General features: G+C 40.2%; 2 protein-coding genes across 8 annotated transcripts; one reads left to right on the plus strand and one right to left on the minus strand.

Annotated features, from left to right (window-relative positions):
• Positions 1-211: 211 nt before the first annotated feature.
• TIPRL (TOR signaling pathway regulator) lies at positions 212-8,553 on the minus strand. Of its 3 annotated transcripts, XM_042460568.1 has the most exons (7): positions 8,345-8,551; positions 6,637-6,816; positions 5,507-5,606; positions 5,260-5,391; positions 4,154-4,249; positions 3,007-3,069; positions 212-689 (listed from the first exon to the last, which is right to left on the minus strand). In XM_042460568.1, the coding sequence occupies exons 1-7, from the start codon at positions 8,443-8,445 to the stop codon at positions 555-557; spliced, it is 807 nt and encodes a 268-aa protein (XP_042316502.1). In that variant the 5' UTR covers positions 8,446-8,551; the 3' UTR covers positions 212-554. The 3 variants fall into 3 exon arrangements, with proteins under 3 accessions (XP_042316502.1, XP_042316503.1, XP_042316504.1); XM_042460569.1 differs by lacking the exon at positions 3,007-3,069 and having other exon boundaries at positions 8,345-8,552; XM_042460570.1 differs by lacking the exons at positions 212-689; positions 3,007-3,069; positions 4,154-4,249 and adding an exon at positions 4,503-5,050 and having other exon boundaries at positions 8,345-8,553.
• A 4,532-nt stretch (positions 8,554-13,085) lies between these two features.
• On the plus strand, positions 13,086-26,913 carry GPR161 (G protein-coupled receptor 161). 5 transcript variants are annotated; one of them, XM_042459760.1, is made up of 6 exons: positions 13,086-13,106; positions 17,570-17,981; positions 19,171-19,895; positions 20,949-21,053; positions 24,027-24,146; positions 24,787-26,913. In XM_042459760.1, the coding sequence occupies exons 2-6, from the start codon at positions 17,614-17,616 to the stop codon at positions 25,032-25,034; spliced, it is 1,566 nt and encodes a 521-aa protein (XP_042315694.1). In that variant the 5' UTR covers positions 13,086-13,106; positions 17,570-17,613; the 3' UTR covers positions 25,035-26,913. The 5 variants fall into 5 exon arrangements, with proteins under 5 accessions (XP_042315694.1, XP_042315691.1, XP_042315693.1 ...); XM_042459757.1 differs by lacking the exon at positions 13,086-13,106 and adding an exon at positions 13,320-13,442; XM_042459759.1 differs by lacking the exon at positions 13,086-13,106 and adding an exon at positions 14,194-14,486.
• The last annotated feature ends 740 nt before the right edge of the window (positions 26,914-27,653 follow it).

The following is a 27,653-nucleotide window of genomic DNA, read 5'->3' on the forward strand; positions in this document are numbered from 1 at the left end:
ACTTTTTAAAGAAAACAAACAGCACGTCACATGTTTCTCAAAGATAACACAGCATTGATAAAACATCTAGGATATGTTAGAGATTTGTGATCTTATCAAGTGTAAGCGATTCTTCTTATCAAGGTAAGCAGATTTGATGTCGACATCCATCATATGAAACCGAGTTCTTCTGTAACAAAAAACTATGCTAAAACAAACTCCATAAGAAGTGTTTGAGTTCAAACATGTCTTATTTTTTTACAAAATCTTCCAAAAGTTATTGAAATGCTGCACACCTCAAGTACTGATGCTTAGTGGGGGGTATTTTTTACCAGTAATTCCAATTATTAACCCATTTGTCATTAGACCCAAGTAATTTTGAACTACAGAGACAAACAAAACATAGGCAGAACTTTGAAATTAGCTCCACTCAACTCAACCAAGGCTCGAGAAATATTACACAGACAGCCACATGGATCTGTATCCAGCAAGTAGTGTAATGGCCAAATGGTATATAATATATAGTCTCCAGATAAAAAGTGTATTTCAAGTCCATTCAATTATGTAAATTCCACTTAAGTGCCTTCTGAAGATGCTGTAGATTCAAGACACACTTCTTCTGGAAACGCCAGCTTCTCACAAATACTCTCCTTGACAGGCAAATACTGAGCAATCTCATTAGGATCCGTGAACAGCGGTGGAGGAACATGCTTAAAATCAAAAGAGAGGAGATGAAGCAAAACAGAACTGGGGAGAAATTCTTAATTTAATCATTAAAAACAGTTAGACTTACATTGTTGTCGCTGTATACCTTCAAGTCGTTTCCAGCTTTTGGCAACCCTAAGGCAAACCTATCATGGAGTTTTCTTGGCAAGATTTGTTCAGAGATTTGTCATTGCCCTCCCCTAAGGATAAGAGCATGTGACTTGCCCAAGGTCACCCAGTGGGTTTCATGACTGACATGGGAATGGAATCCTGGTCTCCTGAGCCATAAGTACTCATACCACTACATCATGCTGGCTCTCTAAGGTTATATTATCATGTTTATATTTTCATTATATATTATAGCTGGATATAATTTCTACTTCTAAGTGATCCCCTCCTTGTCCTCCACATAACTAAGCAAGTTGAGGAACATGAAAGATGTTCAAAGACAACTGAAAGGTGGAAAGGCAAACGCCTAAATCCAGTTACTAGTCTCAACCAGTGCAGACTCACTGAATCAATTGCTGAATAGAAGTTCAATGCTTCTACAAATTCACTTGATTCAATGAGTCTACTTTAGTTGGGACAAAAAATTGAATTTAGGCTGTTAATGAGATATGCAGGAGTAAGCTGCACCATGCATGCATGACAAATTATTTGCCATGTGTAACAGACATTGTCTGCAGACCACAACAAAAGTGGAGTTGTGCACACAGCAATGCTGGGTACTGTGGCTATGGACTGCAGTTGTGTACTGCAACTGCACTCCATCATTAACATATGCTGCTGTTCTGTATTTATATTTTTATTTACTGTATGGGGGTTGCAACATATTACTGATGCAACAGTATCTCCACTTGCAAAAATGTATTATGCTGAGAGGATGTTGGATTGCAGCCATTATCTGCAATGTTTTCAAATGCAGATGAGGTATTCTATTAAAGAATTTAAGTAGCTCAGGTCATGCATGCGTGAGGATATAAGCAACTGAGTAACTGCATTTTTTGTTAACTGCTGCCAACGTTGACTTATAGCAACCCTATGAAAGAGAGGCTTACAAGTCACCCTGTCATCAACAGCCCTGCTTAGGTCATGCAGACTCAGGGCCATGGCTCCTTTAATTGAATCTATCTGTCTGTAATGCAATCTTCCCCTTTTCCTACTGTCTTTTACCTTTCCAAGCATTATTGTCTTTTCTAATGAGTCTTCTCATGAGATGTTCAAAGTACGACAGTCTTGTCTAGTTTCTTCATAGCTGCCCTTCCAAGTCTTAATCTTCTGATTTCTTGACAGCAGTCTCCATTTTGATTAATGACTGAGCCAAGGTATGGGGAATCTTGAACTATTTCAATGGCTTCATTAGTTATATAAATCATCTGTGATCATTTTTGTTTTCTTAATGTTCAACTGTAAACCTGGCTTTACACTTTCTTCCTTGACTTTCTTCATTAATTGTTCCAAGCCTTTGCTATTTTTTCTAGTAGTATGGTGTCAATTGCATATCTTAAATGGTTGATATTAATTCCTCCGATTTTCACATTTCTTCCTCCAAGTTTAATCTTACTTTAGCATGCAGGTTAAACAGATAATTTGATAAAATGCAACCTTGCCTGACCCCTTTGCTTGCATGGGAAATTAATGCAATGATCCTGTGGTTACTGAAATCCCTGATGTCTCCTTTCTTGGGGACTGGAATGTATATTGAGTATTTCCAGTATATGCGCCAATATATGGGAGAATGAATTTGTCCTTAATTCAGCAAGCTTTAGTTGTTGCTATTAATTATTATTCTAAGTATTGTTATTATATGAGATACCATATGCTCTATTAGCTTCTGAAAGGAAGAATTCTAATGGGACATGCAGTGCAATCCATAGTCATTTAAATATTTGGACAGTGAAGCAGCAAATCCCAGTTTGAAGTCATCAGACAGAATGCAGATACATTCCAGCCTATTCCAGCCTGTTACAAGGAAAAAACTATTTTTATAGCATGTACATGCTCTTTTATTTAGGTGCAAGGTATTACAGTAATAAAGAGGGGACTGGCAAACTAGCCATTTTTTGTAGTTTCTTACTTACTTAACAACACTGTTATCTTGGATATTTTAGAATACAGGTAACTAAAAAGCTTTTTTTTTTTTTTGGTAGACATTACATTACTGGAAAGTTACAGAATTGCTAAGTTTGTCTTTTGAAATAAATCAGTACATTCACAGTAAAGGCAACGCTTTACAGTGCCTGACTACAAAGTGATTTATGCTGTGTGGTTACAAAGTTCATAGGAGAGAAAAAAAATTAACCATGCTTCAAGTGTTAATACCTTTAAACTTGATATTTTGCTTTCCCTAGATGTATATTCCCGCAACATGTAGGATTTATTGGCCTAATAAGAAAGAGAACAACCGAAATATAATTTCATAGGATAATGCAAGATTCTACATGCAGCTATACAACAAACAAAAAACAAACCGCTTCATTTATATACCGCTTCACACTGAACTAACAGTGTCTAAGCGGTTTACAACTGTAAGCTAATTGACCCTAACAATCTGGGTACTCATTTTAGCAACTTCGGAAGAATGCAAGCCTGAGTCAAGTTTGAGCCCTTTCACTGGTATTTGTATAGATTTCATTATATGAATGTAATCACATGGATGTACAATAGAGATAATAACAATTGTCAGCTCAATGCAGAGGACCAGACTTGAGAAGAGTTCCCCTATTCTTCAAATTGAAATTATTCTGAACAGTTATCTGTTGCATCAGGCATTTTCAAAAACCTTGCTATGATTTCTGGTGAAGATGTTTGAGCTACTGCAACAACTCTACAAATATTAAAAAATAACAAGTCAATTGTATTACTTCTAACAGAAATAAGTGTTGAATATTAAGCAAAACATATAACAGAAATGCAACCCTGTGAGACAAATATAGAAATACTTAGACAATGTTTCTTTACAGCTCATGGATAAACAGAACTATTTTGCCTGATTTAAAAGATTATGACCTAAATGAAATTGTTAGTCCAACGTGGGATAGACCCATTAAATCAATGGAAACTTGGTAAATCAATAGTTATACAAGCTCTATTGATCCAATGGGTCTACTTTAGTTGAGACTAAGACCTAGTTTAAACATTTTTCTAATATAGTATGGGCAGAAGTTGAAAGTAACTTCTACTCAAAACCTCTGTAGCAGTTAGAATACTGATCACTATACATCTCCTCATAGAGATATAGGGACAAAAGCGTTCTGACAAAAAAAAAGATGGTCCCCTAGCACTGTCTGAAGGCTATGTAAACTAACTAGAGAGTTACAACAATACAGCTAACCATTTACATCTATCAGGATATTACTATGCTATGATCCATAAAAATAAGTATTAGCATATGGCACTTCACATTCAACCAGTAAAAAGCCCATTTTTATGGCAAACACAATAAAATATACATATGGAATTTACTTACCTCATGATAAAGCCTTGTATCATTCATTCTGATAAGCACACCATCCACTCGTAAGAAAAACCTCAATAGTACGAAGAAGCTTGAAGGCATTACCCTCTGTCAAAAAGAAAATAATTTAGATTTTCACATTAACTGCAAATTTTAATTTAAAAAACTTTATTTAGACTAGAAACATGGCCAATGTCTTACAAGCCTCTACATGAGACATTTTAGACAAAAGTAACTTGAAAAGAGTTCTACAGATACAGTGAATTGCTAAAAAGACAAATAAATGGGTCCTAGAGCAAATCAAGCCTGAACTCACTCTAGAAGCCAAGATGATTAAATTGAGACTGTTGTACTTTGGCCATATTATGAGAAGACATGACTCACTAGAAAAGATAATAACGCTTGGTAAAGCAGTAGGAAAAGAGGAAAACCACATCCCAGATGGATAGACTCAATCAAGGGAGTCACGGAGTCTGCAAGATCTGAACAGAGCTGTTAACGATAGGGTGATCCAGAGGTCTCTTATTCATAGGATCGCTCCAAACAGAAGTCAACTTGACAGCAAACAAGTCGGCACTGTACTGACTTTGTGTATAATTTTAAAAAGCATTTAGTAATCATGATACAAAAGTTTTGTGAGTGAGCACACATTCTTTTCAATGCAATGATGCTCACTAGGTCAAATTTTGATCTGTACAAGAACAACAATAGTGCCCCAGGCTACAAATTAACACTGCCAGGTTCTTTCCAAAATTAACATTTTTCATTATTTTTCATTATTCAAAAGCATCCTTAAATTAGACCCTTTCTACACCAGTATCTTAAACAAGGTAAACAAACTCTTGAAGCCATATGACAAACACAGAGGTCTTCACAGCTTCAACATAATCTTGTGTTTATCCTGGGCTTCTGTGTAATACAAAAAGGGAAAACAAAAGGGAACTAATTAGGATATAGCTAATGGAATTTCTGAAAGAAATAAAAAAAAATTCTGCCATTGAACTCAATTATGCTGACTGAAAAAAGGTGAGTATATTAGCTGCATTACTCTATTTTTTTAAAACACAAAAAACATTTTTTACTCTAGGATACCACACATACAAAATGATTGAACTCACTATTTTTACACTCAGGCTTGAAACACCATGATCATGAAGTTCATCTTCAAACAATAACACTTCTTCAAAAAACATAATCTGTTCTCTGGCTTTCAGTTTTTCTGTATCTATATGTTCTGTTGTGGGGGAAACCTAGGGAAGACAAAAGACAGAAGTTTGAAAGTCATGTTTTCTAATAAAAATGCTCTTCAGCAACAATTTAAGATTCATATTTACAAGGTACACCACCACCAAGTTAAAAATATACCTTTAACTTTAATGTATCACCTAGTAGAGTTCCTTTGTAGTCTGTTGTATAGGTCCAATCATATGGTTTAATAACTTCCTTTGTATGCTCAGGCTCAGACCTCAAGAAAACAAAGAAAACTGTATATCATGTCAGATGCACAAACAGATAGAGACTTTGATGTAGAAGCTGAGGAAGTGTTGCCTCTGTGATACCCATGTTATCTGTAAACACCTAAAGATTCTTAAGACTGACACAAAAGTATCAGTGTACAAGATCTTGTATTCGCAGATTCGAAACCCGCAGATGCAAAGGACCAACTGTACACTCAAACATCTTAGTTATATAATCTAAGTATTAACTTTCCATGAGCTATTCAATTATGCCTAAGATTATGGCTGGCATCCTGTTGGATATTTTATGCTAATTCTAGGTTTATGACCTTCTCACTGTTTGGAATTCAGCCTCGTCCCAGTAGCCAGCAGCAGTGTGACAAGCAGACGCAGGGACCTCTGCGGGGCTCTCTCTCAACTCCTTGTTGCACCATCACTCACTGGTGGGAGGAGACCAGATGCATCATACTTCAATGCCATGCTCACCAGTACCACAGTATTCTATCCTTCAGTGCTGCTGCCTGAATCTTGAGGTGGTTTTGAAGGTCAAATGAAATCATATGCACAACATCCTGTGGCAGGATCTCAGCCTATAATTCTACACATATTGACCTCAGTGTAAATCCAATTTAAACTAGTTGGATTCAGAAGTGATAGGTCCAGGCTGTAGCTCTTCAAAACGAAGTATAGAGAGCTAACAGATGTATGACTGAATAGAATAAGCTTTGTTTTATCATAAACATTATTTGATTCTTCTGCTTATGCTATTCAGTGCATTCAGACAATGAATTTGGTATAAAACTGTTCAAGTACTTCGTACTTAGACTTGTACTGTGATCTCAAAAACCATGTATCTTGAGGGAGGGAGTGTACAACTGTAATTTATTTAATGTAGTGAGAAAGGACAGGGGGAGTGTTAATTGTCAAAATTACATACCAAATAAGTAACACAAATTATAGGTCAAAGCACTCCTCAGCTGTTCCGGACTCAGTCCTTTGACTTTAGATAAATTTAGGTAGATGAATGTATATTCTTACCTGCTTTCTTGCCACTCATCTGCACAGGCTACTTTAACCATTCCTTGAGAGTTGTTTACACATCTTAAAGCATCAGTCGCATTGAACTCTATTCCAAAAAGAGATTCATGCTGAATCCTTAAGACATTGTCTCCAAACATCATTTCTGGAACACATGGCATGTGCAGTTCTTCAGCTAACCTGAATGGAAACAAAGAGGGTGCTTCATTTTGAAACCATTTCTCACCTATCGCAGAACAAAATAAAACATGTTACTTTTTGTTCTACAAAGCACTCTAATGTGTTATATCTAACATATAATATGTTAACAGGACATTAGTTCTATTCGATATGAAGTTGAGAAAAGGGATGCTATGTACTCCTCTCACTCCTGCATTCCTCTCACCTTTCAAGGCTGGCGTATACATTACAAAATGTCTATGATGAAAACTTTTATTTATTTAGACCACAATATGAAGATCCACATTTTCATTTTTTCAATGCATGGTATATTGTATATTAGGATTTCTTGAAAGTCTCTACTGCAAATCTAGTAGTATGTGAAGCTATACTTCAAGAGGAGTAAGCTACCCCAAACTAACATCCTCCTCTACTGGAAAACCAATGTTTTGTGGGGGAAACCCTGAAAACAGGTTATCATTGTAAAGTACAAAAGTTTAGAGTATCATACAGATAAGAGACAACTCAAATTTGGCATTTTTATTCCACCTCTAACTTGGCGAATTAGCTGCCATGCCACAAAATTAATTTTTCAAACTTAGGGACATCAGAATGGTGTAGTAATTTAAATGTTGGATTAGACCTCTGGGGAACCAAAGGCCTCGGCTGCCACTAATGCGCTGTATCTACACTGCAGAATTAATGCAGTCTGACACTGCTTTAGCGGCAATAGTTCAATGCTGTGGGATTCTGGGATTTGTAGTTGTGTGAGATATTTAGCCTTCTCTGTCAGAGATCTCTGGTGCCGCAACAAACTATAAATCCCAAGATTCCACAGGAAGGAGCCATGACAGTTAAAGCAGTGCCATGCTGCAATAATTCTGCAGTGCAGATACAGCCTTGAAGAGAGATCTTCTTGGATCTGTAGTTTTGCATGATCTTCAGCCTTCTTTGTCAGAAAGCAATAGTGACACGATGAACTATACATCCCAGGATTCCCTAGCCCTGATCCATGGCAGTTAACCAATGCCAATCTGCATTAATTCTGCAGTGTAGATGCAACCTCAAAGAGACTTTGGCTGCATCCACACTGGAGAAATAATCCGTTTTGAAACTGCTTTAACTGCCCTGGCTCAGTGCTAGAGAATCCTGGGGATTGTAGTTTATTGTGGCACCAGAGCTCTCTCTGACAGAGAAGGCTAAATCTCTCTCAAAGCTACAGTTCCCAGAATCCCCTAGCATTCAGCCAGGGCTCTTAAAGCAGTCTCAAACTGGAGTATTTCTGTAGTCTGCTTTGGACCCAGGTCTATGAAAGCTTAGGCTACGGATTTTATTTTATTATTTGCTAAATTAGTCTTAAAAGATCACTGGGGTTATCCTCCAGGACAGTGGCCCTCAAACCGGGCTCTTTAAGGGGATCTGGGGACTTCCGCTCCCAGAATCCCACTCCATTGGCAGACATGGCTGAGGCTCCTGGGAGCTGAAGTCCAAACCTCTTACTCCTCCGGCGCGGATGCAGACAAAGAAAGGGCCTGCCCTCTTCTCTCACCTCTCGGCCTCGGAGGACTTGATGATGTGGGTCCGGGCGGCCGTCAGCTTCCAGGGCCCGAAGGTGAAGTCCCGCCGGCTGCTCTTGAAAACGGGCATCATGATGGCGGCGAAGGGAGCATCGAGGGAGGGAGAAAGGAAAGGAGAAGCAGCCCAGTCTTCCCTGCACAAAGGGACCGCCACCGGAAGTAGCGCCAGAAACCCCTTTCCGCTTCCGGGGTCACCGCCTCAGGACCGGAAGTGGGCTGCCACTCAGCCTCAGTCTCTATGGTTGCTGTGGCTGTCCTCCCTATGTGCCTTCAAGGCCTTCCCTGTTCATGGAGGTTTCTGGGCAGGCTTCTTCAGAGAGGGTTTTTTTGCCATGGCCTTCCTCTGAGGCTGAGAGAGTGTGACTCCTTCCCCTGAGGGATTATGTTATTATTATTCTTTGTTTTGTTATTATTATTCTTTATCTTGCTGCCCTTGTGTTCATTCAAGACGGTTTCCAACTTATGGCGACCCTAAGGCAACCCCTATCATGGCAAGCTTTGTTCAGAGGGGTTTGCCGTTGGCATCCTCTGAGACTGAGAGAGTGTGGCGGCGGTGGAGTTGTCCTTGTGTTCCTACAAGTCCTTTCTGACTCATGGCAACCCTAAATTTAATTCCCATTTCAGCTCCTGGGGAGAGTGTACTGCAGTTACAGAAATAGTCACTAAATATTTAGCTTACTATAGTATAGAGGGATACAAAAAGCCACAATATGTTTGTATTGGGAATGCACTTTCAGTTACTAATAAAGTGCAGCCCAGTCTCTCTCTCTAGTTTGTGTTTTTGGTTAGCTGGACTTCTAAGAGACAAGGGTGTGTGGAAACCAAATGTCATGACATGTCAGCAAGTCAATCCAGTGTGAATTGTAGAGGTTTGTTTGGGAATTTGGCAGCATATAAACTTCTCAGATTGCCACTGCCATGTTTAACTGCTTACAGTCATCCATCTGGACAAAATGTGTTTTAATAAAAAGCTATCTAGCATGTACAAGCATACAGATCCAGTGCTTTAATTTTATGCAACACATAAAGCTTAGAATTAAACTGATTGCTTTATGTTTTTTCCGGCACATCTGAAAGTGATTCATGTAAAGGTTTCCCTCTCTGAATAAATATATTCCTCAGACAAACTGGGCAATATGTTAAATGATCAGCCACATAAAGTGATTGCCTGTTTCAAATGTTCATGTCAACTTACCCTAACTTCTTTCACTATTATTTTTTTCCCTTAAGTAAATAACTTCTGTTGCCTAAATACAATATGACATTCATACATGTCATGGATCTTCTGTCCCTTACGCTTCCCACAGCAGTCCCAAAACTGGTTCCTGAGAGCTTCACAATCCTCTTAAACAAGTTTTACTGGTGCTCAGGGGGTTTGTAGTTGAAAGAAAGCATCATGCATCTGTTCCCACCCATTTATGCTGCATTTTGCTATTGCACCAATGACAATCCAAAACTGGATACAGACCTTAGAAACAACCAATTTTCACTGACTTTTTGCTGTTCCAATTCACTGAGGCAACTGAATCTCAGGTAACTTGTACAAAGTGTTGGCATAAAACATTTTGCTCCCTGAATTAAATGGTGTCCCCATCCCACACCAACTAAAGTTTGTAGTACAGAGTCAAGTTATTTGGTTGAATCTTAAGTAGAGACGTCCAATAAGCAACTCTCTCCTACATTAGCTGTTAAAACTATATTAATAAATAAACTAATGACCAATACTTTCCTGCCCTCTCATCATGCCCAAAGTGTGTTGCCTAAGGCAACCCTCTCACACTTCCCAGTGGTTGGGTCATTCCTAATTAAATATATAACAGCAGACTCCTGGGGGGCAAGGGAGGAAATCAATGCAGACTAAAGGGCAATAGATTTATCTGAATTTCCAGTTTGACTGCATTTATTTCACTCTTCAGATGACCCCTCTACTGAGTATTATGATGACAAGAAATATTTATTTTGTAGAAAAGAATGGTGAACACAAGGAAAACAAAAATAATGACCACAGAAGACCTCCTACTGAGGACCTAAACCTAGACAATGAGGAAATCAAAATAGTTAAAGAATTTCTTCACCTTGGATCAAACCTTAATCAGATAGGTGTTTCACCAATGACTTATCTTCATCCTGGAGAGAGATGACTAGTGGAGTGCCACAGGGATCTGTACTGGACCCTGTGCTATTCAACATCTTTATCAATGACTAGAATGAAGGAATAGAGAGCATTCTGATTAAATATGCAGATGATACCAAACTGGGAGGAGTTGCTAATTCCCCAGAGGACAAAATTAAAATTCAGAATGATGTTGACAGATTAGAGGCCTGGGCTAAAGCTAACAAGATGAATTTCAACAGGGAGAAATGTAATGTAGTACACTTGGGCAGAAAAAATGAAATGCACAGACATAGAACGGGAAACATCTGGTTAGACAACAGTTCATATGAAAGGGATCTAGGAGTCTAAGGTAAAACAGACCGCCCCGAAGGGGCAGTGTGATGCTGCCCTTGAAAGAACTGCAACCACATGTTGCGCTTTCACTCCGACATTTTGCTGTCACAAAAAAAGAAGTGTCAAATTGCTTCTCCTTTTTGCAGCAGCTTTTCCTGCCCCACTGGGGCTTCACGGTGCTGCAGCGTCATGCGGCATCTAAATGCCATGTCGCAGCACCATGGAGCCGGCACATGTTCAGTCAGCCATGCAGCTTCCCAGGGATGAAGAAGACACAGAAATATTCATTAGGCAAATATTCACATAATCACATGAAACAGGGAACAAGAACTTTTCACCCCAGAAACGTATAAGGCCATGATGCATTCAGACCCCCATTGAGCATGTGCAAGGGTGCCGATTCGAATACTGTAGTTGAATTCCACCGGTGTGGTCATACAATTTGTATTTACTCTGCTTTGCTTGAATCCGCATCACGTGACTTGCCTTGGATTCGATTCTCCCTCGATTCAGAAGGGCAACGGAAGGGCAACCAGGTGTGAAAAAACATTCACGTGGGATCTGAGCTGCAAAAAGCTCCATGTGATAAACACCCATTATACCATGCAAGCTCTCTCACCAACCTATATTGACAATTAATTATTGGTTTACTCATTTGGGATTTATCAAAAGAGTCCAAACCCTGAAGGCAGATGTATCACAATCAATAAACGTGGGTGGAAATGGCTTAGAAAGAATAGTAACTTTCAGGTGTTAATTAAAAGTTTGTTGCTGAATGTATCAAAAGTCTACATCCTACTTCATTTGTTTCCTGCCCTTAAATCTTCTGTAAATCCTGCCTCCCTCCTGAGGATTTTCCATTGTAAGTTTGAGAGAGTGAGAAAGAGAAGAGTTGAGATGAAAGGACAGATAACATGCAGTAAAATGAAGTACCTTTGTGACTAACTAAAGGTCCAAAACACACTGCAGAAATAATTCAGTTTGAGACCGCTTTAACTGCCCTGACTCACTGCTAGGGAAATCCTGGCAATTGTAGTTTATTGTGGCACCAGAAGCTCTCTGACAGAGAAGGCTAAATGTCCCGTTTCACAAAACTGCACTTCCCAGAATTCCCTAGCATTGAGCCAGGGCAGTTAAAGCAGTCTCAAACTAGATTGTTTGGGACCTAAAGAAGCATGCTACCAGCTCTTTTCTTTCAGCTAGGTTGCATCCACACTGCAGAAATAATCCGGTTTGACACCACTTTAACTGCCATGGCTCAATACTATGGAACTTCGGGGGTTTGCAGTTTGTTGTGGCACCAGAGCTCTCTGACAAAAGGCTAAAGGTCTCACAAAACCATAATTCCCAAAACTTCATAACATTGAGTCATGGCAGTTAAAATGATGTGAAACTGGATTATTTCTGCAGTGCTGATGGAGCCTCTGATGTTGCTTGGCTCAGCTTGGCTCTGGTGCCACAACAAACTGCACATCCATACATGGTTAATAGGGAATACAATGGCTTGTTCAATTCTAACTTTTGTGCTCAGTTGTATATCTTTGCATTTTATAATCTTTTAAAGTTCTTTCATAGCCACCCTCCCCATGCTTCTTTGTGACCACTTTAATGGTGGGTTTTGTTCCACGTTGTGTGAAATTGTTGTGCGTAATTATGCAGTTTTCACAGGATAAACTCACAATCTGCATCTCTTTCTCTGAAAAGTTTATCACACGAAGAAGATCAGGAGTTTATCCCATGAATATCCTAGAAAAAAATGTGTAATTAGTCGCACAACACCTGCCATTAAAGTGGTCACAAAGAAGCATTAAGGGTTGCCATATAGTGCGCATCTTTTTCCTTTAGGGATTTCAGCAACAATGCATTTCTAATATTGCTTTGTCTGCGCAAATGTGTGTTATAATCATTCGTGCAATTACTCCCCATTTTTGCTTTATTTGCAGGATACTTTAAATGCACTTTAATCTCTTTTTAATGACAAAATTAGTCCCAGTGTGATAAACTCCAATAATAATAATAATAATAATAGTAATAAAAATTATTTTTATCCTGTCTCCCCCAAAAGGTTGAGGAGGCTTACATAGATAGCCTCTGTCTCTGAGTAAAAATGTCTCTGAGTAAAAATGAAGGAGAGAGAAAGTTAGGAAGAGTGTGAAAGCCAGGAAGGCGGAGAGGAAAAAATTGCTGGATAATATAAACTATTTAGACTTTTTCTGTGTGTCCCTGAGGGGGAAAAACAGAGCAAATAAACTCCTGCCAAGGGACTTTGGAGCAAAGGGGCTGAGGTAAAGAAAAACAGGATTTGAAAACCTAAAAATGAGCTCCTCCCAAGAGGCCAAAAGAGAAGGGGGAATAATAAGTCAAAGAAAAAGTGTGTTGGGAGAGAAGGAGGGAGGCTGGAGGGAAGGAGAACAAAGGAGGAGGAATGGGAGGAGAGATTTGGGGGGCTGGAGGAGGAGGAGAGGAGGAGGAGGCGAAGGAGTCGGTGGGGAGGGGATGGCTGGGGAAAGGGGGGGCTGGGACTGGTTTTGGGGGAGTCCATTGGCGACCATTGAGGGGATCCTGGGGCCCTGCCACCCTGAAGCCCTTCCAGCATCCTCAGCCAAGCGCCAAGGAGGAGGGTGAGTGGAGTCTCCACAGAGAGGACTGGTTGGTTGCTTTTGAGGGGGCTCTGGAGAGAGGCACCCCCCTTGGCTTTTTCGGAGGGGGCTCTTCCCAAGGGTGACCACATGTCCTCACCTCCATTGGAGGACCAGGCATCGCAAAATGGAGGACATGCAAGCCAAAATAAAACCCTCCAGGTTTTTACAATCTGCAAAAAAAAAAAAAGAAAGAAAGCTGGAAATGGAAATGCATGCTCCTTCGCCAGGCTCAAAATGGAGGAAGTTTGGGAGTTCCTGCCAAGGTTGGGAAGGGAGGACAGATCCTGGAAAAAGAGGACACTTGGGTCTTGCTAGTCCTCTGTCCGGGTTCTCGCATCTCGAAGGGCCTCCAAGGCAGGAACAGAAAGAAGGAAACATGGGGGGGAAGGAAGGAAGGAAGGAAGGAAGGAAGGAAGGAAGAAAGAAAGAAAGAAAGAAAAGAGGCGAGGCCAGGCTCAGCGGCCAAAGCCAAGGCTTCCCCAGTTGCTTTCTTCTAAGCAGACCCCCCCCCCCCCCCAAAAAAAAACACCTGGGAATAAAGGGGGCTTTATCAGAAGGAAGGAGGAAACCTGGAGCATCTCCAGAGGAGGGCTACCAAAATGGTGAAAGGTCTAGAAACCATGCCTTATGAGGAGAGACTTAGGTTGCTGAGGCTGCATCCACACTGCACACATAATCCTCAGTGTTATGGAATTGTGGCCATGGTAGTAAAAGCTCTGGTGCCACAAGCAACTGCAGTTCCCAGAATTCCACAGCACTGAACCATGGCAGTCAAAGCAGTGTCTGCAGCGTGGAGGAGCCTGAGCACATTTAGCCTGGAGAAAAGACATTGGTGGACTAGGATGTGAACCATTTGTTGGTATGTAAGTTTATGGGGTGATATCATAGCCCTGTTTCAATTTGAAGGGATGTCATACTGAGGATGGAGCAAGCTTGTTTTCTGCAAAGAATAGGACCCGGAACAATGGATTCAAACTACAGCAAAAGAGGCTCTACCTGAACATTAGGAAGAACTTCTTGATGGTAAAGCTAGTTGAGAGTGGAATACACTCCCTCAGAGGGTAGTCAAGTGTCCTCCTTTGGAGGTTTTTAAACAGGCTGGATGGCCATCTGTCAGGGGTGCTTTGATTGTGAGTTCTTGCATGGCAGGAGTGTTGGACTGGATGGCCCTTGAGGTCTCTTCCAATTCTACGATTCTATGAAGGGTTTTCTTCACTTGGCTGCCCATGAACTGGTGGCAAAAAAAATCCTGGCAATTTGGAAACAGTTATTTTGGCACTACCACTCCCAGAATACCCAAGGTCTGGTTTCTAAGGCCTATTGTGATACCTCATTCCCTGTCTTCCCTAGCCATCTTCCATGGTGCAAAAAGAAAAGAAAAGAAAAGAAACAGCCTAAATAAATAAGGCAAATAAATAAGACAGGGATGCAGTGGCTCAAGTAGTTAAGACGCTGACTGTTGATTGCAAGATTGGTAGGTTGGCAGTTCAAGGCCAAGGTGCTGCATGATGGGGTGAGTTCCTATCACTAGTGTTTCTGCCAACCTAGCAGTTCGAAAGCATGCAAATGCAAGTTGAAAAATAGGTACCACTCCAGTGGGAAGGTAAACAGTGTTTTGTGTAATCATGCTGGCCACATGATCACAGAGTAGTCTCTGACAACAGTGGCTCTTTGGCTTAGTAACAGAGTTGAGCACTGCACCCTATAGTTGGACAGAACTTGACAACCTTGTCAAGGGGGAATACCTTTATCTTAACCTAAATAAATAAGAGGTAATAACTTCATGGTCTGAATTCATTGTTGGATACATGCAACTCCTTGTTGCTGTGTGCCTCCAGGTCATTTTTGACTTATGACGACCCTATTGCATGGTTTTCTTGGCAGGTTTCTTCAGATGGGTTTGCCATTACCATCCTCTGAGGCTGAGAGAGTGTAACTTGCCCAGAGTCATCCAGTGGGTTGATTTGAACCGTGATCTCCAGAGTTGTGATCTTTGAAATGTTAAGACTGATTAATATTACAGGTTGAGCCTCCCTTACCTGAAATGCTTGGGACCAGACGTGTTTTGGATTTTGGATTTTTTAAAATTTTATTTTGGAAAACCTGTTATTGCATATATGCACACAATGAGATCTTGGACATGAGACCGAAGTCTAAACACAAAATTAATTTATGTTTCATTTACACCTTATACCCATATCCCGATGGTAATTTTATGCAATATTTTAAATAATTTCATCCCTGAAACAAAGGCAAGATACAGACCAACCAAAAAGGGCAGTCTCCTGCCGCCCTGGTTTGCTCCATGGGGAAGCCGCAGCCTCCAGACTGTGGGGCTTCTCCACAGAGCAAAAAGAACCCGCAAAAAGTGGGTTCTTCTTGCGGCACCATTGTGACACTGCAGTATGCCAATGGCACACTCGTGGTGTCACAATGATGCTGGGATGTGTGGACGCTAGGCATCACCCGTGTATACAGGGCGCCTCCATTTTTACGCCTTCGTCACATGCTAGGGGTGAGGCACATATGGGCGGTGCGCCCTCGGACAACCCCTAGCACGTGATGGGGGCACACTTTAGGCCTGTCTGTAGAGTGCCAACATTTGTATAGACTGAATAATCAGAAAGCAAAGATGTCAGTAGCTCAGCCACCCATGAAAAACGTTTCGGTTTTTGGAATATTTCAGGTGCTGGAACTGCAGATAAAAGAGGCTTAACTGGTAACCCTTCAGACTCACAGGTTTGCTTGTTTGAGAGCTCTTTGGAATCCCATCTCATTGAATGAATTTTTTAAAAAAATCATGTGGACAAAAAAAAAAAGAAATTTAGTGACACCTTAAAGATTACTATATATAGAAAAAGAGAGTGAGAGACTGCTCCCCTGTTTGAAAGCTCCTATTTTGTGGGGGACAAAGGAGTGCTAATAGAGTGGCACTTCCAATGTTTGTCTTGTGTATGTTTAATTTATGGTGTTTATATCCTGCTCTGCCATTGGAAGGGCTCTGAGAGTGGCTTAAGTGCCAATTAAAAAAAGACAAGACAGTCTCTGCCCTTAGGCTTACAGTCTTATAGACATTACAAGACAGTGACTCAACAGTATGATGCAGCAACAGAAAAAGAGCCAAAAGAATTCTAGGCAGCTGCAACCAAATTCACAGAATTATAGCTCACCTTCTATTCTCTCCTCAGACAGAGTGTCCAGATCAAAGGAAATAGATGTACTGTACTACTTTATTTTGCTTTGGTCTGACCTCACCTGTGTCCAGTCCTGGGCATCAAAATCTAAGAAGATCATCAACAAGCTGGAAGGACAAGTAAGGGTCCAGAGGAGGGGCAACCCAGACAATAAAGACTTTGGAAATCACGGGCCCTTTCACACTACACAATTGTAGTGTTATGATTCCTCTTGAACTTATGGTTTCAGCCCATCCGCTTGGGGTTTTTAGTTTAGGAAGGGGCATTTAGGATTCTGAATTAGATTGCTCTCACACCTTATCAAGCTGGTGAGTAGTGGTAATGTTCTACAGAGTATTTACTAAGTACCTATAGAAAGTTTAGGTTTCAACTTTACTGACAAATGGATCTTTGCAGAAAATATAATACTGTTCATATTTCACTCACTTTCATGTGCGCCAAATATTATCATAGCCCAATGATTTGCAAACTTTCTACATTCAGTTTATTTTCTCCACAAACATTTGACTACTAAGCATGTTTGCTATGGGAACCTTTTCGTGCTGTGTTCATACAGAATGCAGGAAAGAGATTTTGGGGATCATATTATCCCAAAAGAACTAAAAGTATGATCTAGAACAGTACTAGTCAAAATGCTAGTCCTTGGATCGATGCCAGAGCATGAGCCATTGTCTGCTGGTGCCTGGAAAGCTTCTGGGAGAGAAATAAACAATTGTTTCCAATAGACACAAATTTAGTGCCAATCTTGGGCACACTGGAAACACTGATCTAGAATACACCAAACAACCCTCCATGGCTGTACTTGGCAATGGGTGATAATAGTGCGAAGAAAAGAATTTAAAACCAGTCACTAGGAAAGTGTAGCACCGAATTGGCAAAAGCACCCTAACTGTGTTGTTGTTCTTTTTGCAGGTGCCCAGCATGTCTTGGCTGCTTCACTTTAGTACGCTCTGACAATGAGCATCAACTCCTCTCTCATCCACAAGAATGCCTCAGGGAACCTTACACTTCTGGAGAATGGAGTAGGCAGAGTTGCAGAGTCCATAGCAATTATTGTCATTGCCATTTTCATCTGTTTAGGAAACCTGGTGATTGTCCTGACTCTCTACAAGAAGTCCTACCTCCTCACACTTAGCAATAAGTTTGTGTTCAGCCTGACCCTATCAAATTTCCTCCTTTCTGTACTCGTGCTTCCTTTTGTTGTGACCAGTTCCATCAGACGGGAATGGATCTTTGGCGTCGTTTGGTGCAATTTTTCTGCCCTGCTATATATGCTGATCAGCTCTGCCAGTATGCTCACACTCGGGCTCATTGCTATCGACCGGTATGCAATTCTTTCACTATAAACCACATATGGGTGAGCAATAATAAAGTCTCTTATCTGTCTTATTCAGCCAGCCATCTATTAGTTCATTACTAGCAGAAAATGTGTTTCAGATAATGCAGTACAGTCATGTCCTTAAGCTAAGTATTATGTTAAGCTAAGTTTCCTTCTTTATGTGCAAGTAGCAATACATGGATGAATCGACATGGCTTCTGTTGGGCATCTCACAAACTGCTATAGAAAACAGGAAGGCAGACAATATGGACCATTGGTCTGATCCAGCAAGCTTTTTACATGTTTTCAAATCAGGCATCAACTTTAATGTATGTAATGCAGCACAATATATTGTTTCTCATAGCATCTTTCCCCCATATTAGAGTTTTAACAACCCGTGTAACCTTTATAGGCTTAGTATTGACACCGAAAGCCATTTTCCACCCACCCCACTCCATTCTGTTGCCCTGCCACTGTTGCTAAAAACATCCAGCAAATTGACAGTGTAACTACCAACCAACCCCAAAATAGTATGTTGCTATGGAAGTTAAAATGGAATAATAGTGCTAGAACTGTGCAGTATGAAAGAGCCTTCATTAGTCTTCTTTGCCTAATATAGCTTTACTTAAAATAGTTTTACTTAAAATTACTTCAAATTAGTCAAATACTTGATCTAAAGGAGGAGAGAGAGAAGAATAAGAAGAAATGGCTGCAGGTTACAATGATACAAGAAGATAGCAGGTGTGGTAAACAAACAAACAGGAAGTCAGCAAATATGTACTCTAGCTATCAAAACCCTCACAATCTGCTTCAGAGGGTCTCTGCACAAATTTCAGGGTGTGAAGGGTAAGGGAGATTACATTTCACTAGCAGGTTCATTCTGCAAGTAGACAACCAATACTGGCTACAACCCCCAAAAAAATCAGTTGCTCTTGCTGTGGTGTATAGAACTGCATCACAATAAAATATGCAAGACTAAACATTTCTGAGTCTCGCCAACAAGTGGCGCTTAATAATACTTTGTAGGATTTCTCTGTAAGTCACCATCTTTCCTTAGTGCTGCAGTGTGTTTCAAACAAAGCATGACCTAGGTTGCAATAAATTAAGTCATTTCTCTATTTTATTGATACTACTCATGTCCCTTCTTACATGTTTCTTGATATTACTGCAATTCTTCTTCTTTGTATTTTTTCAGGTACTATGCTGTCCTGTACCCAATGGTTTACCCTATGAAGATTACGGGTAATAGAGCAGTGGTTGCCATTGTGTACGTGTGGCTCCATTCTCTCATTGGATGCCTTCCTCCCCTCTTTGGTTGGTCTTCCTTAGAGTTTGACCAGTTCAAATGGATGTGTGTGGTTGCTTGGCATAAACAGGCAGGTTACACTGCTTTTTGGCAGATCTGGTGTGCACTGCTGCCCTTCATGATCATGATGATATGCTATGGATTCATATTCCGTGTGGCTAGGATTAAAGCCCGGAAGATTCACTGTGGGAGTGTGGTCATTGCAGAGGAAGATACCCAAAGGAATGGTAGAAAGAACTCCAGTACTTCAACGTCCTCATCAGGCAGCCGAAGGAATGCTTTCCAAGGGGTGGTTTATTCTGCCAACCAATGCAAAGCTTTGATAACAATCTTGGTTGTGATTGGTGCTTTTGTCATCACATGGGGGCCTTATATGGTGGTAATTACTTCTGAGGCACTTTGGGGGAAAAACAGCATTTCCCCAGCTTTGGAGACATTAGCAACTTGGTTGTCCTTTACAAGTGCAATTTGCCACCCTTTGATTTATGGACTGTGGAATAAAACAGTACGTAAGGAGTTGCTAGGAATGTGTTTCGGAGACCGATACTACAGAGAATCATTTGTGCAGCGACAAAGGACATCCAGATTATTTAGTATTTCTAATAGGATTACAGGTAATAAAATGTGTCCTTTTTTATTCTCTCAATTTATCTTTATCTGTAATAAGGATAAATAAGTATATGTTTTCCGAGGGTTATCCCAATATGAGCTGTTTGTGTTTATTGAGAAACATTCACATTCTATTATGCAGTTCAAAGAGAGCATATGATTTAAGAGCATAAAAAGAGCCATGTTAAATCAAACCAAAGGTTACTGAGTTCAACATTTTATTTGCACTGTGGCCAACAAGTTGCCTAAGGAGGCACTTTAGTAAGACATGGGCACAATTACAACCTCAGTTTGTGCTCCACAGCAACTGATAATGTAGAAGGATACTGCCTCTGGCACTGGGAATATCTGTCCATCATAACTAGTAGCCACTGAATTTATTCAGTCCCCTTTTAATGTTCTCTGAAATGGTAGCCATTACCCCTTTTGTGGTAGTCAGTACTACAGATTAACTATGCCTCATCTGAAGAAATACTTCTTGTCACCTGTCCTGAATCTCCCACCATTCAACTTTAATGAAAGAGCCTGGCTTCTAGTATTAAAAGAGAGGAACAAAAAAACTGTCTCTGCTTTTGATTTCTCCTATGGAGACAATGTCCATCATCACATGAAGTTTAGTTTTTAATTAAACAAGCTCATACATGGTATTTTAATTGATTCCCAATGGAGATTTTGCAAGCCAAGTTCTTGGTTGGATCATATTACTGAATAAGATGCAGTCAGAGTGTTTCAGAATGCTTCTGTCAAATCTCTAGTCACTTCTCCAGTATTCTTTGTTACTTCTGAAATTTTTTTGCAGATTTAGAACTATATCCACACCTCACAGCAAATTACTAGATAAAATAACTGGATAAAATGTAGTACTTTCCATGGTGGTAGAATTCAAAGTTATAGCTGTGTTAGTCTGGAAAATCAGTATGCAAAGGGATCTTGAAGCACCTTTGAGACTGAGAGAAAGACTTTGGTAGCATGAGCTTTTGTAGACTTCAGCCTACTTTATCAGATACATGTTTGAAAATTCTTCAGTATTGTTGGTTAATTTTGAAATTCTTTTGCAGATTTGGGACTATCTCCACACCTCACAGCTCTTATGGCAGGTGAAAGGACTTTAGGACATAGCAGCAGCACAGGAGATACAGGATTCAGCTACTCTCAGGATTCAGGTAACCCTTATGTATTAGTGCAGAGGGTGGCAACTGCATAGGGGCCGCACCAGACCCCCTCCCCCCAAAAAACCTCTGTTTTCTTCTGTAGTCCCTGTCAAAATGGCAAGAGGAAGTTATATTTCATGACTTCCTATCAAAGCAGTGGGGGGGGGGGCAGTAGAGTTCTTGTGGTGGAGGTATTTTCACATGTTTTCACACTTTAGTGAGGGTTCTGTATGGTTTGGGGGCAATCATTGTTTTTAAAAAGTACTAAATTATTTAAAATATATATTTGAGGAGTTGGGCAACTGGGGGGGGGGCTTCAGGCCCAAGAAAGTGGGATCCAGTAGCTGCATGAAGCTCAGACTCTACACTTTGTCCAATCCTTATTCATACATATACAATGAAAATGTGCAAGGAATGTGATGTGCCTGCTAAAAATATTTCATGCAGCCTTAGGCTATATTAATAGCAGCATTGTATCAAATTGTGAGGAGTAAAGCTCAGGTATTGTTTGAAATAGGGGCTGGAATTATGTGACCCATGAGCTGCCTGTATGCTCCAAAGGCCATCTATGCATATGATTCTTTCAAAACAAAACAGAGAACTACACCACTGTAAGCCACTGGTGACACCTTCTTTTTCTGACCCCCCCCCCCATACATACATACATATTCCATTACATGGATGACCTATGTGGATCTGCATGTAAGTAGTAACAGGGAGACTGTGCCCCCTTGGAAACCCTGTAGCTATCTACTACAAGCTGATCCAAAACAAGTTACAGTATTTGGATTCCAGGCCTGAACTATGCCAAACAGTTCTGCCCCTGATGTTACACATGTCCCTTGATACATCCAGTGGTCTGAATAGCAAGGTGAGTGGTGAGATGAGTTCATGGGCTCTAGTGATAGCGATTGTATGCCTCCCCTTGTCATCCATGTACTCAGCACAAATGTCTGTCAGGAGCAGACCTTAATGTTTACAGCTGGATATATAGAAGCTTTCATGAAAGCTGGATGCCACTGGAATAGGGGTTCTAGCTGATTGGGAAGACTCTGCACATACAGCTACACACATTGTCAGACTCACTACATATGTTTGTCACTAGAGGAGGATCCGTGATGTTGAGGGTGGGGCTACTCAGTGTGGCATCCACATCCCCTGTCACATATTTAAGGAAATTGTTTTAGATAATGCCTGGAGAAGGCTGCAGTTCCATTGTAATTTGTACTGCTAAGGCGTGAGCTGGAGTACTGTTTGACTGTTTAGACGTCTCAGTTTAAGACACTGGCTGCCTTAGACTATCACTGGCTGTATCTACACTGCAGAAATAATGCAGCTTGACACTACTTTAACTGCCATGGTTCAGTGCTATGAAATTCTGAGAAATGTACACTGTTGTGGCACCAGAATGCTCTGGCAAGAGAAGGGTAAATATCTCACAAAACTACAAATCTCACAATTTCATAGCATTGAACCATGGAAGCATAGTGATGTCAAACTGCGTTAATTTTGCAGTGCAGATGAGGCCGCTGAAAGTCTAAGGCATATCCAGAGAAGAGCAATGAAATCTGGAAACAAAGCCCTTGGGAGCAGTGGCGTAGTGGTAAAATTTGAAATGTAGGCACTCCTTGTGATCCTCCCTGTAGCCATGCCCTCAAGGAGATATCCAAAATTGCAGGTACCTATATTGATCTCTATCGGCAAGCCAGTTATATCAGTTTTCATTTCTATCAGAAGGTGATCTAGAAAACTAATGGATCTTAATTGTCCATTCAGGATTTGTGTGTATGCACGTGTGTGTGTGTGTGTGTGTGTGTGTGTGTGTATGCACCTTCAAGTTGCCTGTTGATGTATCAATCCTCAAATACTGATTATATCAGGGATAGCTCATAAGAAAATAAGCTATGAATCTCCTCACATACACCTGCTGGGTGGATTTCAGCTAATGTCTGGGGGACAAGAATATTTGAGGGAAGTGGCAGATGGCATCTGTGTCCCTGCTAATCAAAAGGTCCCAATGATCTGACCCTGTGAATACTGACTCTACTACACAGTTGATTCAGGGACAGATAAAAGACCTGGGTGTGTCTCCCCTAGACAAATGTTTTGATAGCTGTCTTCATCTATCTGAATGAGTCTCAGACACAAAGTATGGTAGACTTATTTTATGTTGCTTCAGAGGCAGGACTAAAACTAATGGTTGGAAATTACCAGGAAGCAGATTTTGGTTATAGAGTATACTAAGAGAAACTCCATAAAAGCGTGATTGTTATCTGTTGTTTTTAATTTGTTGTCTGCTTTATTTTATTGAATTCTTTCATGTATTATTATGTATTATTTTATATGTATTATTCCGTAGAGTGTATGCCATAGTCAGGTTTATCTTTTTATCTATTTTACTGATTGTGTGTGCAGCACTGTGCAAATCTACAGCGCAACAACAACAACAATAATAATAATAATAATGGTAAACATTTCCTAACTCCATCTGCTGGGTAATACAAATGCAGTGGGAATGAGGGCTTAGGCAAGGTAGGATTAATGGGGGTGGGGGCAATGGAAGAACTCCCATTCACATATGCCCCACTAAATCACAGCTTTTTTCCAATCTCAGTGTCCAATAGTAGGGAAAAATTTCAAGGCCAAATTGGGATAGCTGCAAACAGGGGAAGAGTAAAACGCACCTCCCATTCTTTCATTCTCTCTTGCAAGTTCCTCTGGCCATATATTAGCACTTCTGGGAAAATACAGAGTTGAGAGCTTAATGTTTCCTTCATCATAATGTGTATTTCTAGCTCTTAGGATGCTATCAGTTCCTTTAAAAGACCTCAAAAGATGTCAGACCACAATTCCTTCCATCTCCAGCAAGAGCAGCAACATCTGGCTAGGGATGGTCTGGAACATCTGCAGGGCACTGTGTTAGGAAGGCTGTCTTAAACTGAGGTATTGTGGCATGTGACTAATCCACAGACTACTTATTTTTAGGAACAGATGTCATGCTACTTGAAGACTATAGTTCTGATGGAATTAATCACCCACATTGCGTGTATCCCCATCGACGAAGGAGTTCAGTGACGTTTGAAGATGAAGTGGAACATATTAAAGGTATACGAAGGCTGGATGTTTTAACATGGAGCTGCATTGATAAGGCAGGGGACTACTTGCACTGACAATTCCTTCCATAATAACCTTATGCACTTTTAATATAAAATAACCAGATATTAGAATAAATCCGTTCCACTAGGAAGAATCTGCTCCAACCAAAGAGGACTAAACTTTCCGCAGTGACCCAGCACATCTTTTCAGCAGCTGCTCCTAGATTCTGGAATGACTTGCCGGATGAGATCCGTCAAATTACCACCTTGAAGTCCTTTAAGAAGGCCATTAAGACAGATCTCTTCCGGCAGGCCTTTCCAGATTAGAACATCTTTCTGCCTCTCTTCCCCCCCCCCTTTTGTGGAACTCTCAATGATATCTCTATTTTAATTCCAATTGTATATTGATGGTTTTATACTCTTTCTAGGTTTAATTTCTTAAGATTGGGATGAGGAATGGGTTTTTGCATTTTTAAGCATCTTTCTTTTAGCTGTATTTTGCTATTTTTACTGTTGTAATCCGCTTGGATTCCTTGAGATTAAGCGGAATATAAATAAATAATATTATATTAATATAATTATATATTATATTATTATTATCATCATCATTATTAAGAATAAAAAGTGTTCTCTCTATTTTCTCTGTTTAGAAGCAGCAAAGAATTCTGTCCTCCATGTAAAAGCTGAAGTTCATAAGTCTCTGGACAGTTATGCATCCAGCTTGGCCAAAGCTATTGAAACTGATGTGAGGATCACTTTGTTTGGAGGAGATGCTTTACCTGGCTCTTTGTTCCCAGTACGAACAGTGGCAAACAGCAATGCCTGTGCACGGCGTGGTGGCCGGACTCATGCTGGCCAAAGACTACAGCTACAGAGCATTGAGGAAGGGAGCACATAAAATGGCTTCAACGGGGACCAGACAAAAACCACTAAGGATGATGCAGGGCTATTTCTCTTGTGAAATAAAACAGCCCCCAGAGTTTTAGTCAAGGACATTTAAAGATACCTGAAGATGTATCTTAACAGTATTAGAATGTGTGTGTGTTTATATAAAACATGTTGTCACCCCCACCCTCCTGGATAGTGCTAGGATCACAACGTGCCTGAATGGCTGCTCGGCAAAGGAACAAATTCAAAATAAAAGGGAAATGGGAAAAAGAAGTCCACTCACAACTTGAACAATAAACTGCTGTTTGATTTCCTCTTTTCAAGTGAGTTCCTTTTCCTGTTTTTTCTCCTCTGAGCTCCAGTCATAGACATTTTTCAATTTAAAACATGCTGAATGTTTCAGGGTTTTTTCAGCATGTTCCCGGAGAACAACACAACATAACACAACTTAATAGATGAAATGAGGCATGTCAGATCAAGTGTTCAGCAGTGGCTAAGGGCTATGGTGTTTCCATTCTAGCTTTTAGTTGTGACAGTGTCATCCTTTGCCTCCTCACTTGTGATATGGCATCTATGAAATGAAAGTATTAATCATTTTTATACTTTTCCTTATGGCTCTTCATTAAAAAAAACAACAACCCCAGAACAGCATAATTTCTACAGGTGTACATGCCTTTAGCACTATTCCATCTTTGTAAAAGGACTTGTAAAATTGTGGGTAATGACATGTTAGACAGATAACTAATAGCTCAGCACATTCTCATCTTTGTGTTGGGTGCCATTTTAAAGATTCATTTTCAGAAACCCTTGTGCTTGACTAAAAGTTCAGATGTTTTATGGTTTCTGCCATTAAGCACCTGGCTAAAGGTCTAGTGTCCAGAAAGGCTTTTTTAATCCTCTTTTTCAATTAATAGTGGCCAAGGTCCTGCAATGACAAAGCATCATCATTGGAGTTAGGCCATCCCCCCAAACCCTACTTTCTCAACTTGGCAGTGCCTTGATTGAATGGTTAAGGGCACTGCAGATGGGGATGCTAACAAATGATGTTTGCAACACTCTCCATGTTGCGTGGCTTGTCAAGAACAGGCAGCCTCTCATGGTCCTGCTGCGATGCTTGTGTCAATGCTCCATGTGATCAGAAATGCAAAGGCCCTGATCTGCAACATTTGGAAACCCCTTGGTTGGGGTACTGACACACAGAAAAGGTATGTTTTGGGATGGAAAGCACATTTGATGTTTAGTAATCATAAAAATTAATCCTCAGCATTTACAATATGACAGCCAATATTTTAGTGTTACAACACTGGAATGTTAAATTTAAAAAAATATCAAAACCCTTTTCAATCTCTACGATTAAATAGCAATCGCAAGATGTTTTCCCCCCTGTTATTTTATTAAAAAACCTTATAATGCTATTTAACTGAAGGGGCATTTACTGTTAGCTTAATACTTCAGAGAGTGAAGTTAATTGGCAAAGAGCTGAGTTCTAAGATAAGGTTTGAAAAATAGATAATCAGGATGATAAAATGGTGCCTACTACAAATGTTATAGTGACTGCAAACCAGAAAGTGTCCAGTAGTTCTAGAAGCAGTAGTTTGTGGGTGCCTATTTAAAATTTCTGTCAACATATGGTTGCTTGAGGGTTTATAATCTTGGCAACAGGAAACAGCAAAAGTGGATAAGTCAATTCTTTCTCCTGTTTCACTCCATTTGGTTTTTCCCTTTCCCATCCATTACATTTGCAGATCACTTTTGCAAGAAATCTGAACAAGAACTTGGAATACAGTGGTACCTCGGGATACGAAATACCCAGGTTACGAAATTTTCGGGATACGAAAAAATCCCATTGGAAATCATTGTTCCGGGTTACGAATGTTTTTTCGGGATACGAAGAAAATTTTTGGTGCTTTTCGGCGCTTTTTCGCACGAAACGCGGCTTTTCCCCATTAGCGCCTATGGCAATTCGGCTTACGAAGGCTTTTCGGGTTACGAAAGCGGCCGCGGAACGAATTACTTTCGTAACCCGAGGCACCACTGTAGTTATCTTTTTAATCCACAATTTCTGGATCTCCAAATCAGTGTGGCCACTGCTGGCTGGCTACTTTTAATTGAAAAGTTTTCCAAACTGTGGTCTGATCTGATCAGTCTGAAATTTGTCTGAAGACTGTAAGAAATTGGCTGAGAACTTAATTTGATTCATACCTGAGCAGAATAAATGCAAATGTAGCATACTCAACTAGGACTATACTGATAGGAAATGTGCAAGCCTCTTTTCCAAATTATGTTTACAGCACTGCCTTGAAACTTTTATTCAAGCCTTTTATCTAGCCTTTGATCCAAATTATGCCTTTACAACACTGCCGTGAAACTTTAATTCTGTATAGAATGTGTGTTCTGAAATATGGAGCAGCTGTCACTAGCATTGATAAATGTGTTTAGATACACCTGTTAATGTTGTTTCTACAGTATTTATATTTTTTGGCTCATCACTGAAAATGAAAAAGAGGTTTTGCTAAAAACTGAGTCTTTGATACAGACTGTACTTTTATAGTGTGAAGAAGATATAGTCAAATAGGTACACTCAGCACTTGCCATATTGTTGCATCATTATGTTGGATGGTATTGTTTT

The sequence above is a fragment of the Sceloporus undulatus genome, chromosome 3 (assembly GCF_019175285.1).
Source record: "Sceloporus undulatus isolate JIND9_A2432 ecotype Alabama chromosome 3, SceUnd_v1.1, whole genome shotgun sequence".
NCBI classification, from domain to species: domain Eukaryota; kingdom Metazoa; phylum Chordata; class Lepidosauria; order Squamata; family Phrynosomatidae; genus Sceloporus; species Sceloporus undulatus.